This window comes from Amphibalanus amphitrite, unplaced genomic scaffold, assembly GCF_019059575.1.
Source record: "Amphibalanus amphitrite isolate SeventyFive unplaced genomic scaffold, NRLGWU_Aamphi_draft 000609F_arrow, whole genome shotgun sequence".
NCBI lineage: Eukaryota > Metazoa > Arthropoda > Thecostraca > Balanomorpha > Balanidae > Amphibalanus > Amphibalanus amphitrite.
In genome coordinates this window covers 180,942-194,257 of record NW_024882103.1, presented here as the reverse complement: position 1 = coordinate 194,257, position 13,316 = coordinate 180,942, and the positions used below count along the sequence as shown (strand labels likewise).

The 13,316-nt window shown below is 46.2% G+C and overlaps 1 protein-coding gene across 1 annotated transcript; it reads right to left on the bottom strand.

The window, feature by feature from the left end:
* Window positions 1–8,002: 8,002 nt before the first annotated feature.
* LOC122363194 (venom allergen 5-like) lies at window positions 8,003–10,695 on the bottom strand. Its single transcript, XM_043332165.1, has 5 exons — window positions 10,080–10,695; window positions 9,626–9,713; window positions 9,203–9,362; window positions 8,762–8,867; window positions 8,003–8,531 (listed from the first exon to the last, which is right to left on the bottom strand). The coding sequence occupies exons 1-5, from the start codon at window positions 10,485–10,487 to the stop codon at window positions 8,394–8,396; spliced, it is 900 nt and encodes a 299-aa protein (XP_043188100.1). The 5' UTR covers window positions 10,488–10,695; the 3' UTR covers window positions 8,003–8,393.
* Window positions 10,696–13,316: the final 2,621 nt, after the last annotated feature.

Sequence of the window (13,316 nt, the reverse complement as noted above, 5' to 3'; positions counted from 1 at the left end):
TTGATATATGGCTAAAGTCAAAGTAAACAAGGAAAGAGTAGCGTCACTAAATTATCCACGTTCAATTGCAATGCTATTGGGCTTCCCGAATAAAGTTTATCGTTCCCTTAGACTGCATTAAACCTGTTGTTGACCTGAAACATAGGCTTAATAAATTATAAATGTCAATTTGAACATTCTTTGACTGTAATGAAACTATCAATCAGCCACTATCAGGCCGACCGAGACCAAAATAGCACCATATTCAATTCGATATATAGCACTTTTATTGTACAACAACAGGGCCTCGCCCTCGTCTAACATGCTAACTGGGGGGGGGGCAATTGCCTCCCCAGTCGAGCGGATTGCCCCCCCCCCCCAGTGGCCAACATTTGCCCCCCAGTCAAAACGTGAACTTCTCAGAAAATTACCTTCTCTGCAATACGTTTTTGTTAGGAGTCTTCTATGGATTTCACGAGAAACATTAAATTATTTGTTCAAAAACTGTTCATATTCCATCACTACGGGAAAAGCCAGAGTGTTGTGATTTATAGAGCTAAGTACCCACTGTGATTCTGTGATTTTGCTACTGTGATTTAAGCAGGGTTACTTTTACAGGAAAAGTTGAGAGGGGGAATAAAGTTCGGGGCAAAGGCGGATCCAGGGGCATCTGAAAGGGGGGTGGGCGGCAATACCATTAGGTTTTTCGTTAGGATGGAGCCCGCAGAACCTTACCTACCCCCAAATCCTATTCTTTCCTCGGGTTTCAGCCACTTTATTTTGGAAGGTTGCCAAAAAATAATTTTGCTAAAAAATATACGCACCTACCTTGGCTGTAAGGGGCGGGGGAGGTCCCAACTTGACTGCGCCCTTGCAAATGCCAATCAGTAGTATCAACCTATCAGTGGTATCAATAACTAGTAGGTATACCCCGGCCAAACATTAAGTAACGCCTTTCTAAAGAGAGAGGTTAATCCGCGCCCTGATTGGAGGTCATTTTGGCCCCCATGTGGGTTTTCTTGAAAAGCGAAAAACGGCGGCGCGCAGCGCCGCCAAATTTTTAGTACCTTACCGGGCATCAATTTGAAACCTTCGCACAAAATTTCAAGTCTTAGGTCACCTTAGGTCAGGAGTAATTGATGTCAAACTGTTCGAGCAAAAATGAGCAAAAAACATGAAATTCTTAAACGCTCACAAAAGCTACAGTTAACGAGCAATTCCAAAGTTCTTTGTGTGGTCGTGTATGTAGAGAAACGACGGCGCTACAAAACTGCAACCTCTACAACTACAAGGTGGGCAGTGATATCCGAACAAAAACTAATGAAGCACAAAACTTGAATTATTACTATTAGTATTAGTGAGCAGTGAAAGTTCCATTGGGAAAGCCGGCTGTGATGAGGTACTTTTTTTGCGCCCTGCTCTGCATGCAAAGCAGATGAACGTGAATGCTGCATAAAGAGAAAAGTCATTTATTACTCAAAGCTTTGATGCCTATGGGACAAAAATAACGTTGTTTTTCCTTCAATGATTCCGGTTTGGAGGATGGTTAAACACGGCCATTGTCATATTGGGACAAAAATTTTAGATGTCTGGCCTTGGCGTCGATGAAAAAGTGAAAATAATCGTGAATAAATGGGTCGTTTCTGAGAAAGAACACAGAATATAAAAGGGGGTCCAAAAGGGGGTCACCTTCTTTTTGCGTCAAAGGAGGGGCCATGGCCCATTGCCCCCCTCCCCCTGTATCCACCCTTGGTTCGGAGAGGTAATCCCGTCCCCCGCCGGTTTCTACGCCGACGCCTGTACCGATATGTCAGTGATTGCGAAAAGACGGAAGAGACAAGACAAGAGACGGTCCCACCGACTATCCGATCGGTATCGGGTCAAATCTGGAGTTCCTGCTGCACTGAACGTAAAATGGTTGGATGGAACCGAAAATTGAAAATTAATAATTATCTTAACGCCAGCAACGTTGATTGATGACGAGAATCTGATTAACGATGACTATAGAATCTGAATAGCGAATTGATTGAAAATGGGCTCCAAAATAAATTTGAAAGGGGGAAATTCCCCCTTCCCTCCCTAGCCGTTCAGACACGATTTGAAAGGGGGAGCGGAATTTTCGAAGGGGGGAAATTCCCCTCTTCCCCCCTTTAAAAGTAACCCTGGATTTAAGTAGCAAATTGTCAATTGGCAGCTGACGTGACCCAGCTTGTGATTGCACTCCCCCCCCCCCCCACTCAATCAAACGCCCATCACGGATAAGTGTGTTTATCACTGTCTGGTGGGGCAATGTGAGGGGTACCACATTAATCTTAACTCTCGCCCGTATTGGTGTTTTTCCAGCCCCGAACGTATAGGGGGGGGGGGGGGCGTTGGACCTTGCCCCTTGTCGTTTCGCCGCTGATCGAGCTAGAGCTTCGCGGAGAAAACCACCGTGTTGCCCGTCACGAGAGGAAGCCGATGATACCTCCCGGAGTAGGTATCATCTGCGCGTAGGTATCATCTATCATATCCGCCGGCGCGGAGGCCCAGCCGGCGGCCGCTGGGCCTCCGCGCCACCCGCCGGCCGCTGGGGGGGGGCATATAGTTGCCCCCCCCCTTTACTTTTGCGACGATATCGTCGCAACGCGAAGAGATAGAGAAGCGAAACTTTGCACACGTCTTTCTGAGTACCTAGCCGAGGTTGTGTCCAAATTTGGTGTCGATCCCATTTGAAATGACGTCACAGTGACGTCATAAGTCAAATTATAGATTTGCGACTCTCAGTTTCCTCACGATACATCAGATTTATGGGACCGAATATAAAGAGCCGATTATTGGTCAGGAACTAGATGGAAGTGTGCTTAGATGTTTTAGGATGACAGCAGGTGCTGTCTAGTTCATTTACAGTTGAGTTTCATGCTCAGCGTCATCAGAAACGGTCCATATCGGAAAACGACAAAACTTTATGACGTCACTGTGACGTCATCTTTGGTGCTACAACCACCAAACTTTCTCCAAACATTGCCAAGGTATTCATTTGAAGCTATGCCAAGTTTCACGTTCGTAGCTCATCAGGTTTCGGAGATATTCCACAAAACGTAAAGGGGGGCAAATTTATGCCCCCCCCCCCCCAGCGGCTCGTGGGTTAAGGTCCTAAGTCATCGGTTGACTTTCCAGGTCAGGTCAATTACCCAAAAGTCGGGAAAATCGCGGGACCTGTTACAACGTCGTAAAGGGTGACTGTTATGTTTTTTCGGGGTGCTGATCACGAATATCATGTTAGATGATCATAGATCAGTTGGGGGAGGTTTGGTCAATGGTTGTCATTTTTAGCACATGCCATTTTTGGCAACCATGTGCTAAAAATGACAACGCTATCAGCTATTTTTAGCAACGATGAAGCCGATTTCACTCCTCAGCGAGGAAATCACGATTTTGGAAATACAAGCACTGATTTTGGAAAAGAAGTGCTGCCACCTGGTGCAAGAAGAAGAAACCAGCTTTAATATGGCCGTTGTTTGTATGGTAGTCCAACGTTGAAGTATACCCTTTTTTGTGGCCCGAAGTTGGACCTTTAAATTGAAGCATCCGAAAATGATCGATATTGATCGAAATCATGATGTTGATGAAAAAAATAATATGTTAAGTTGAGAGAGGAGGCCATTTTATCCAGATGCGGTGGTTTACTTCTTGAAATTATTTTTGCTTACGACGACTGCCATGTAATGAGGGATAATTAGCAGCCGTCATTAGCAAAAATAATTTCAAGAAGTAAACTACTGCATCTGGATAAAATGGCCTCCTCTCTCAACTTAAAATATTATTTTTTTTCATCAACATCATGTTTTCGATCAATATCGATCATTTTCGGATGCTTCAATTTTAAGTTCCAACTTCAGGCCACAAAACAAACTACCATACAAATAACAGGCATATTAAAGCTGGATTCTTCGTCTTGCACCAGGTGGCAGCACTTCTTTTCCAAAATCAGTGTTTATCTTTCCAAAATCTTCATTTCCTCGCTGAGGAGTGAAATCGGCCTCATCGTTGTCAAAAATAGCAGAATCGTTGTCATTTTTAGCACGTGTGACAAAAATAGCACGTGCTAAAAATGACAACGATTGACCAAACCTCCCCCGACTGAGATAGGGTCTTAATGCATTTAGGCCAGGTCAGGTCAGGTCGGGTCAGGTCAACCAGTAAAGGTTTTGCCGGGTAGGTGGCAACCGCCTCTGGCTCTGACAGTTTCGTAACATGTTACGAAGGCACCAAAACTACTTCGTAAATGTTCAAATGGAAATGGTTACTAAATTCGATTTCAGCTCCAAAAAAAACTGGTCTAGCATCATGTAAAACTCGAAAAAGTGAACCGAAGTCATCAAAGGTCAATGACCTGACCTGACCTCCCGGGTGACCTTGACGCCCACTCTAATGCATGGGAGCATGATATCATCTTCCATGTTTGAGCGCTTGAAACCACGAAAAGACTGCAAACGCGCGGCTAATGCGAGCCGACATACGCCGAATCACGATTCCGGCCAAATATGGTCTCGAAAAGTAGGTCACAGGTCAAAGGTCATTACGGTCAGGGCCATGATCTTCAGAGTAGGTGTAAAATTGACTAACGCGAGGGTACTGAGAGTTTCGTCGCGGTCAGCCGCTTTTACGTGAGTTATTCGTGAAAAACTGATGGGTCCGTTCGACCCCCCCCCCTTCCCCCTATACGAGCATGGCTCGGATTGCCTTTTTTGTTTTTTGTTAAAAAAAATTATGGTCTCAGGGCTGTGACGAAAAACAAGTGGCCAAATCCGGTGAGAAAACAAGATTTGGGGGTACCCTAGGTTTGGGTCCTTCAGTCTCTGTCCCCCTCTCCCCCCCAGTGAAAATTCCTTAGACGAGGCCCTGCAGTACAATCGCTTCGAATACTGGTGGGGGTCATTTGAGAAAAATCCCCCTGCAAAGCTCTAAATAGACGATAGTTTGCCAACATTTGGGGTTTTTAGACTGGAAAGAAAACCAATTTCCATAAGACAATTTTGATTTAGTGAACTGCAGGGTGCAGAGCAGTTTGGCGGAGTCGAAATCTAAGTCCTTTAGTTTGGCCACTTTTGGGGTATACCTACCGGGCCCCTGCAGCGTCTGAGACCGCCTTTCTGGATCCTTCTGCACACATGAGGTTTCGAATATGGCGACAGCCGACAATAGGTTTTAGGTACCTACGAGTAGGTGACGTCGATGACTTTGCGAGGTCAGCTTAACGTTTTCTTCTGTTGTAGCCCGATCCTAAAGCCTATAGGTAACCTAACTCAGCAACTAATAACAATACCTGGCCAGTGGCCGATCAACACAAAAAATGTCGTTTGAAACGGACAATCCGCCACCTAAGCTCCTGATATTAGTAACGATTGAAGAAATCGTATTTCATCCTCCGCGTTAAAATGTGAGCAAATAACTTTATCATAAATGGCTTCTGGTCAGTGGTCACCGCTCAGTGCTTCGCATTTTTCCGTTATACTCAGGTCACACAGCTTACAGGGCTCCGTATCGAACCCATGGGCTGTGCCCTGTTCGATGCCATGCTCGATGTGCGCGATGTGTAGCGAGTCTATCATTCAATGCGGCGAAAGGGTGCGTCTCAGGCCTCAGAGGGCACTCCGGTTGATGCTTAGTTCATCCATGCGTGGAAAATGATGTGTACTGAGACCGACGCGCCCTGCTGCAGATTTACCAAACTCCTAAATGTAAATGTCGTCTGCAGTAGGTACACAGCTACACACATGACACATATATCATTCCAATTTCCCTCATCGAGCCATTGTGACTTAGGTAGAACCGCCAGTCACCGGACGTGAGTCGTGAGGCAGTCGAAGACGGCAAAACTCAAGCGAAGCACACGCAGATTTTAACCTTTAAATAATCCCGATGTATATAAATTTATATATATATATATATATATATATATATATATATATATATATATATATATATATATTTATATATATATATTTTATATATATATATATATATATATATATATATATATATATATATATATATATATATATATATATTATGAATATAGCATTATAGTAGGTACATACTACCTACATATCCCTATATCGTCTATACCACAGTGTATATGTTACGGGTCATATGCTAACTTGGGTCGACCCCTTGGGCAGTATGCATACCGCCCAAAAGCTTGGGCAGTTTGCATACTGCCCAAGTATACATGTTCTTGTCTTGAAGTTGTGCATTCCATGTTCATTTTCAAAATATTAATGGCTCTCTAAGTAGCGTAGTTGAACCGCGAAGTCTTTTTGCCGTCAAACGTCATTTATCGATTGAAGGGTGGAAGAATTGGATTGGAATATAAAGGCTTAAAATTATTTTCCTAAAACTTCATTGTTAGTTAGCCAGCGGCCAGCAAGTCAATTTTATCTGAAATGACAGATATATAGTGTCATCACTCGCTGGCCTTGGTTTGGCATCTGGACCTGTGAGGGCGTTATTATAGTTTCACTAGCTAATGTTGCATGAAACCATTTACATGTAAGACGTTACAAATTGTTGTGGTCAGGTTACTGCAGGTCAGGTCAAGTGACCTTACCTCAGCAAAAAAGTTAGAATGCTCGCTATAGCTACACCGGCTGAACGATCGCTTTGAAACTTTTAGCGATTAATAAGAGTAAAATTAGGTACAGAATTCATGTATTTAAATTTTAATATCATACCAATGGCCTAAGGTCAGGTCAATTTTGCACAGTCTCCCCTAGAAGTTGACAAGAGAAAGCTGAAGGACGCCTTTTTGGATGAACGTCATTCTAAACACCCTCAAACATCATGTTACAGGTAAACATGACACACTGGATCGGAAAACTGCACCTGTGACCCCTTTTTATGACCATGAGGTCATATCAGGTCATAAAAGATCTCCAGCAGTTCTTTGACGATAATTTTTTATGGAGACGTGTTGGAGCGATGAAAACAACCTTAGATGTGTTCAGGTCGACGATAAGGACGGGTTGATAAACAATATGACCTTTTCACGTCAGGTCATGACCTTGACCTCTGGTCAAATTTTGAATTTTGATAAAATTTGAGTGCATATTCCAAAAACCGCTAAAAGAGCCATCGAATACGCCGAGCTATGGGCGAATTAGAAAAAAATGAAAAAGGTGAAATTTGACCTTTGATGACCTCTGGTGCCCTATTCTTTGACCAGACGTAAAAAATCACCAGAGTACTTTCGTCATGATTTTTACACTATTTCAAATGCCGGTTACCGCATCTTACATGCCGCTTATTTATGTGCCGCTAAGTGGCACAGGAGCCGAGCAGGGGTGTTCAATCCCCCCCCCCAGCCCGGCACGGCTGGCGCCGAGTACCGCCCCGGCGCAGGTTAAAGCGTCTGTCATAGGACATGTATGCAAGCTATTGCAGTTTAACTAGTTTCACGAGCCACGGTCAGCATATTGCCCGAGTAAACATCTTGCCCGTGAGATGAAAGGTGGGTACTGGGTAGTATACATACTAACCGGGCAGTATGCAAACTGCCCGGGTGGTATGCAATATGCATACTGCCCAATGGGTCGGGTAGTATGCATACTACCCGGGCGGTATGCATACTGCCCGGGCTGTTGGGTAGTTTGCATACTGCCCGGGTAGTTTGCATACTGCCCAAGTTAGCATATGACCCGTAACATATATAAATTATAAATAGTATATGACACAGTGTATAAAGTCTATACGACGTTAATTGCTCGCTAGTTACATACCTACTGTCTTTGATTGGGGTTGATGCTCGAAAGAAAGCGCCTGAGTGGTTAATCCAATTTCCAAAGATAAGCAATGATAAGCATAAACGCATACATACCCACATGCGTACATAAGTACTCGTACATGCTGCAGTTACCCATTGTGTTTCCCTTTTCACTGAGGATGAAATTGATGCAATTCACTCAGTGGTCCTGGCACATCAAAAAGCACTGCATGTCGCTCTCGCATTATCGCTCTCGGTCCTTTCCCGGGAAAAAATACATCAGCATGTTATATATTTATTTCATCAGTAATTTGTTAGACATAAGCGGCGGGCGGTGCCACCGTACCACGCCACTGACCGGCCGACCGAAGGACTGATCGAGTCTGAATGGGGACAGTCGTCACTGCGAGTCCTTCCCTCGCGGCCCGGCGCAGGGGCGAGCCCAGGTGGCGACCCTTTGGGGGCTGGGCTGACCCCGTGGGGACCGCACAAGGGCGAGGCCAGCCATCGACAACGCAGGTCACGGCGACGCTCAATTCATTAGCACTTACAACGGTCACAAAAGTTTGAAGTTTCATGTTTTGAAGACAAGTGTCGACACATACGGAAATATGAAGATGAGATAAAACGTATGGAAGAAGACGGCGGCTGGCGAGCCGTGCTCGGCGGCTCACAGCCGCTTGCAGAGGCCCGGATACTCCGTGGAGCACGTGGTACCTTGAGGGCAGGCGGAGCACGGCTCACCGGCCTGATAGACTTGTTTGCCAATAGAATTTCCGTGAGGTGCATAGTTGCAGTACAGTCGGAACTGAAACAGAAAACAGTAGAGCTAAAGTACACAAAACGGGCAACTATGGCGGAACAAGTATAGTTTAAAGGACGAATCGATTAAAATATAAACGCTGAATGAACATGAACGATAAACTAATTACTACATGTAGTTTACTGTAAGCTGCAATAAACATGTGGGCAAAATAGAGAGTGGCAGCAACTGTTCGACAGTTCGATGAATCTACATAGACGACATCAGTCACTTACCGAGAGCCCTCCCCTTTCCGCGTGCTCAATCCAGCCGCATCCGAGCATCTCAGTCGTGGCCCAGATCACCTGGGTGTAGTGTCCGGCGCCGGTGCCACCGGACAGACTGCCGCAGGGCATCGGGGGCGTATGTCAGCATAGACGACAAGGTAATGTCAGCATAGACGACAACATCACACACCGCAAAACCCTGAAAAACTTTTAACTCTTCAGTCTTCTGGTTCTGTTAAGATAATAACGAGGGATGCTCAAAATTGTATTTATACCTACCACATTTCGTTGCAATGAAAGTAGGCATTCTTTCCGGAAATGGCTGACTTTATATCAATTAAAAATGGAAATATTTGTTCGTGTTATTTTTAAATGTATCATCGCTGCATGCACATCGTAGGTATAGCACATCACATTGCCTCTGAATAGGGGGCCGCCTGCGACACTAACCTGTGAACGTCCGACGAACCGAGGCGAGTGAGCTCCTCTAGCCAGCCGCCCATGGCGTCCAGGGGACGCAGGTTGACCCGCAGCAGCTGCTGGCGCGAGAGCGGACCCCGACCCATCGAGAAGCTCCGCTGCGCTACGTTCTGGCCGACGTGGCCACGCGCTGCAAAATGACATCATTTAGCTCAGTTGTTTGACACGAATAATGCATCGGATTTTATTTTGATATGAAAATAGAACATTAGCGCAACCCAAAATAACGCATCTGTCCGTCTTAGCAGACATTTGTTCTTTACTTAGAGAAGTTCTCTTATCTCGCCAAAACCCGAGAGCTTGGTATGCCTCGGTCCCCGGTCAGAAACTATACACTATAGGTACACTACAGTGACACTCCTGCAGGGAACGAGTCCGCTGGATTCCACGTACCGACTTGGCGACATTCATGACAGTCGTGTCCGTCCACGCAGCGGTCGGCAGCACCCTGGGCCACATCATGCAGCTCCACGTCGTATCTCTGACGGAACACAAATTAGGGAGCGGTTAAAACACAGAACTTAGTGGCATGGCTCACGGGGGTCGCAGGCTCAAAGTTTCTTTGGAGGCTTGTCTCTGCTGGTATCTCCGGACTGAAGATGTTGGCTCGGAAATGCAGCACCCAGTTAGACGAAAAAAGGAAACAAAGAACTGTCTCAAATCTCAATAGTTATATTTATCATCTATTTTGCAATTGCTGAGTTGCCGAAGACGGTCGAAAGTTCCACGAGCATTAAACACAAGTTTGAGGATAAAAAGAAAGGAAACTTGCTTATTGTCTGCATAAAACCTAGGGAAATGGAATGCAAAAAACAGCCCCCATACCAGAACGCTCTCAATTACCTACCAGTTGCATGATGTTGGCCCCGCTGGGCAGGAGCTCCCCGTTCCGACCGCGCCGCCGGCCCTGGGCCACCAGCATGCGCTCCATGTTGTGCCTGTGCAGGATGGCGGCGCTCTCATCCACAGAGAGCCGGCGGCGGCGCACGAAGCCACAGCTCTGTCGGGTGTGCGGCACCTGACACAGCGAATGCCCTCCGAACAGCCTGCAGTAGTGGTCGCTGGTGCGGGCCGGATAGTGGTCGCCTCCGTCGTCAGAGTCAAACTTCGGCTGAAGGTGGTCGGGGAGCACACGGAACAGCTGCTGCTGCATCCTGCTTTGCTGCAGAAGCTCCTGACGTTGCCGGTTGTCCATCTGCGCCAGGGCGCACAGCGCTGGCATTAGCAGCGCCAGCAGGCTCGTAGGACGGGCCATCGTCGGACGTGTTAGCTAGTCTCGGATCACGCAAGAGTGCTGACGGGGAAGGCCCCGGACCCGATCTAAATGGGGAAATGGGGCGCTGCATTCTGTGGATCAGCCCGGGTACTTCCTGGTCGTGTCTGTGATTGGTCGGTTACTGGCCATCGGCGTCGGTGATTGGCTGGTGGATGGCCGTAGATCACGGCGATTGGTTGGCGGAGGGCGGGTTCTGTGAAAATCGGACTCTGGTTGGTGGAGACCTTGTTTCTAGGTGCGATCTAAGAGCTCCCCCTCCCTCCGGAGCCGAGAGGAGAGGACGCAGGGAAATGTCGGGAAGTAGGAAGCAAATGCAAATGATTGTGGCCGATCAAGTGGAGCTAGAGCACTGAAAATGTCACCAGAGGACTCGCCATGCCATGAGGCTACCTTTTCATTTTTTCTTTAAGCTCACACAAAGATGTAGGAACATTAACCCGGCGGCCGCTGGGCCTCCGCGCCACCCGCCGGCCGCTGGGGGGGGGGGGCATATAGTTGCCCCCCCCCTTTACTTCTGCGGCGATATCGTCGCAACGCGAAGAGATAGAGAAGCGAAACTTTGCACACATCTTCCTGAATACCTAGCCGAGGTTGTGTCCAAATTTGGTGTCGATCCCATTTGAAATGACGTCACAGTGACGTCATAAGTCAAATTATAGATTTGCGACTCTCAGTTTCCTCACGATACATCAGATATATGGGACCGAATATAAAGGGCCGATTATTGGTTAGAAACTAGATGGAAGTGTACTTAGATGCTTTAGGATGACAGCAGGTGCTGTCTAGTTCATTTACAGTTGAGTTTCATGCTCAGCGTCATCAGAAACGGTCCATATCGGAAAACGACAAAACTTTATGACGTCACTGTGACGTCATCTTAGATGCTACAACCACCAAACTTTCTTCAAACATTGCCTAGGTATTCATTTGAAGCTATGCCAAGTTTCACGTTCGTAGCTCATCAGGTTTCGGAGATATTCCACAAAACGTAAAGGGGGGGGGCAACTTTATGCCCCCCCCCCCAGCGGCTCGTGGGTTAACAGATCAGACAACTAAAAACACGTGCACAAAAAAAAAACTAAGAACAACTAAACTAAAGGAACTAAAACAAACTAAAACTAAAATAAACTGAACTAAAACACATGCAAAATAGTTTATGAACATGCGATTAAGAATAATTGTGACGTAAAGCATATCATTTGATAGCCCATAGACCGTAGTAACTTTCCTTGCAAGTTACTAGTGATTGAGTGTGACCTTGTTTGACCTGGCCAGCTTGAAATGCTATGAGAAATTGTTGCGCCATAGGCCCCAGCCAGGATTCAGCCCAAACCGGATTCGTACAACATCCGATTGATTATATATTGGCAGATACACAAAGTCTTGTTCAGTGTTCGCCACGGGCCGCAGAATCCCAGTCCAGCCCAGCCCAGGCCCATGGGTTCACAGCCCGGCCCAGCCCGAGCCCATTCATGGTAAAAGTGTCAGAGCCCAGCCCGGCCCAGCCCGTCAAAAATGAATGGATCAAAAATTGTGGACACCACACGGGTCATGCGAAGTTAGCAAAGAAACAATATTTTGCGAGCAGTATGCCCAATGCACATTGCATACATGCTTTATTATCTCGTTTTTTTTTTTAGAGTCGCACAGTAATAAGCTAGTTACGTTTTTGTCTCAGTCGCGAACCCTTGAGTCCACTTTACAGTTATTGGCCCAGCCCATCACAGCCCATCGATCCTTCATATTTGTGGGCCCAGCCCAGCCCGTAGCCCAGCCAAGCCCATGGCCCATTGGGCTGGCCTGGCCCGTGGCGAACACTGGTCTTTCTGACTTCTGTATCGGGAACTATGTGATGTGCAATGTGCAATGTGCATGCCCTAAAACTGCACTCCAGAGAAAAACAGCGCCAAAGAAAAGGCACATTGAAAAAATATTTACCGGTATTTTGGGAAAATTAAAGAATACACCAAATAAATATTGCATGTATGATATATTCAAATTATTCATATACCAACGACTTTTCCTTGGGCCACGTATTCTTCCCCACAATGCCTAATTCGTATGCATGCATTTCAAGTTTATCCATGCCGTCTCAAATCTGGGATAACCTCGGGCTGGAGCCTCAATAGTGCGTCGATTTTTTTTCTTTAATTGGCTAACGCTGCCAAGCGCTCACACAGAGATCTCTTATAACTCGAATAACGCCATACGAGTATATTCACCACGGGTTTGCATAAAAACTTTATGGTTTACTTTACAGTACCGGGTGTCCCAAAAGTAAGGTCATGATTTAAAACTTAAATATCTCGAGAAGTAAGAGTCCGAATCACTTCCAATTTTAACACGTGCAAGGTACATCCATAAAATTATTTTCTTGCATGCTTAAACCATTTTTGATCATAACTACACCGAGCAGTAGGCATAAAACTGAGAAGGTCGAAATTCAACTCTTGAGAGGGTCCGTCATTAAAACAAAGGGTAAATACCGCCCAGTTTTCGGCCCTAAGCAGACCCTATCAGCTCGCCCTATCTCTGAACTCATGCATAGTTTCGCCTCAACCGGTAAAACGTCAGAAAAAAAGGTATAATGTACGCACAGGGCATGTATACTTAGCCACCTGTGCTTCGAGGTCCTGAGGACGACAGCGGGAATCGGGTGAAAATAAATCAAGAGAGGTGGCCGAGAGTCCTCCAAGTGGTTCTTCCGCTCGTCGCAACGCAGCTGTGCCGTCACCATCAACCAGCAGTGGTTTCAGCAGGATGGAGACTATGCTTGCACCGTCCTGAAGATCATGCATTGCCTCCGAG

What these genes read in the sequence shown, in the direction of transcription:
- LOC122363194 (XM_043332165.1), bottom strand. Translation starts at nt 10,487, where the DNA reads ATGGCCCGTCCTACGAGCCTGCTGGCGCTGCTAATGCCAGCGCTGTGC. An exon ending in GGGCCAACATCATGCAACTG is followed by an intron (nt 9,714 to 10,079) that starts GTAGGTAATTGA and finishes GTGTTCCGTCAG; the next exon opens with AGATACGACGTGGAGCTGCA. An exon ending in CGGAAAGGGGAGGGCTCTCG is followed by an intron (nt 8,532 to 8,761) that starts GTAAGTGACTGA and finishes TTTCTGTTTCAG; the next exon opens with TTCCGACTGTACTGCAACTA.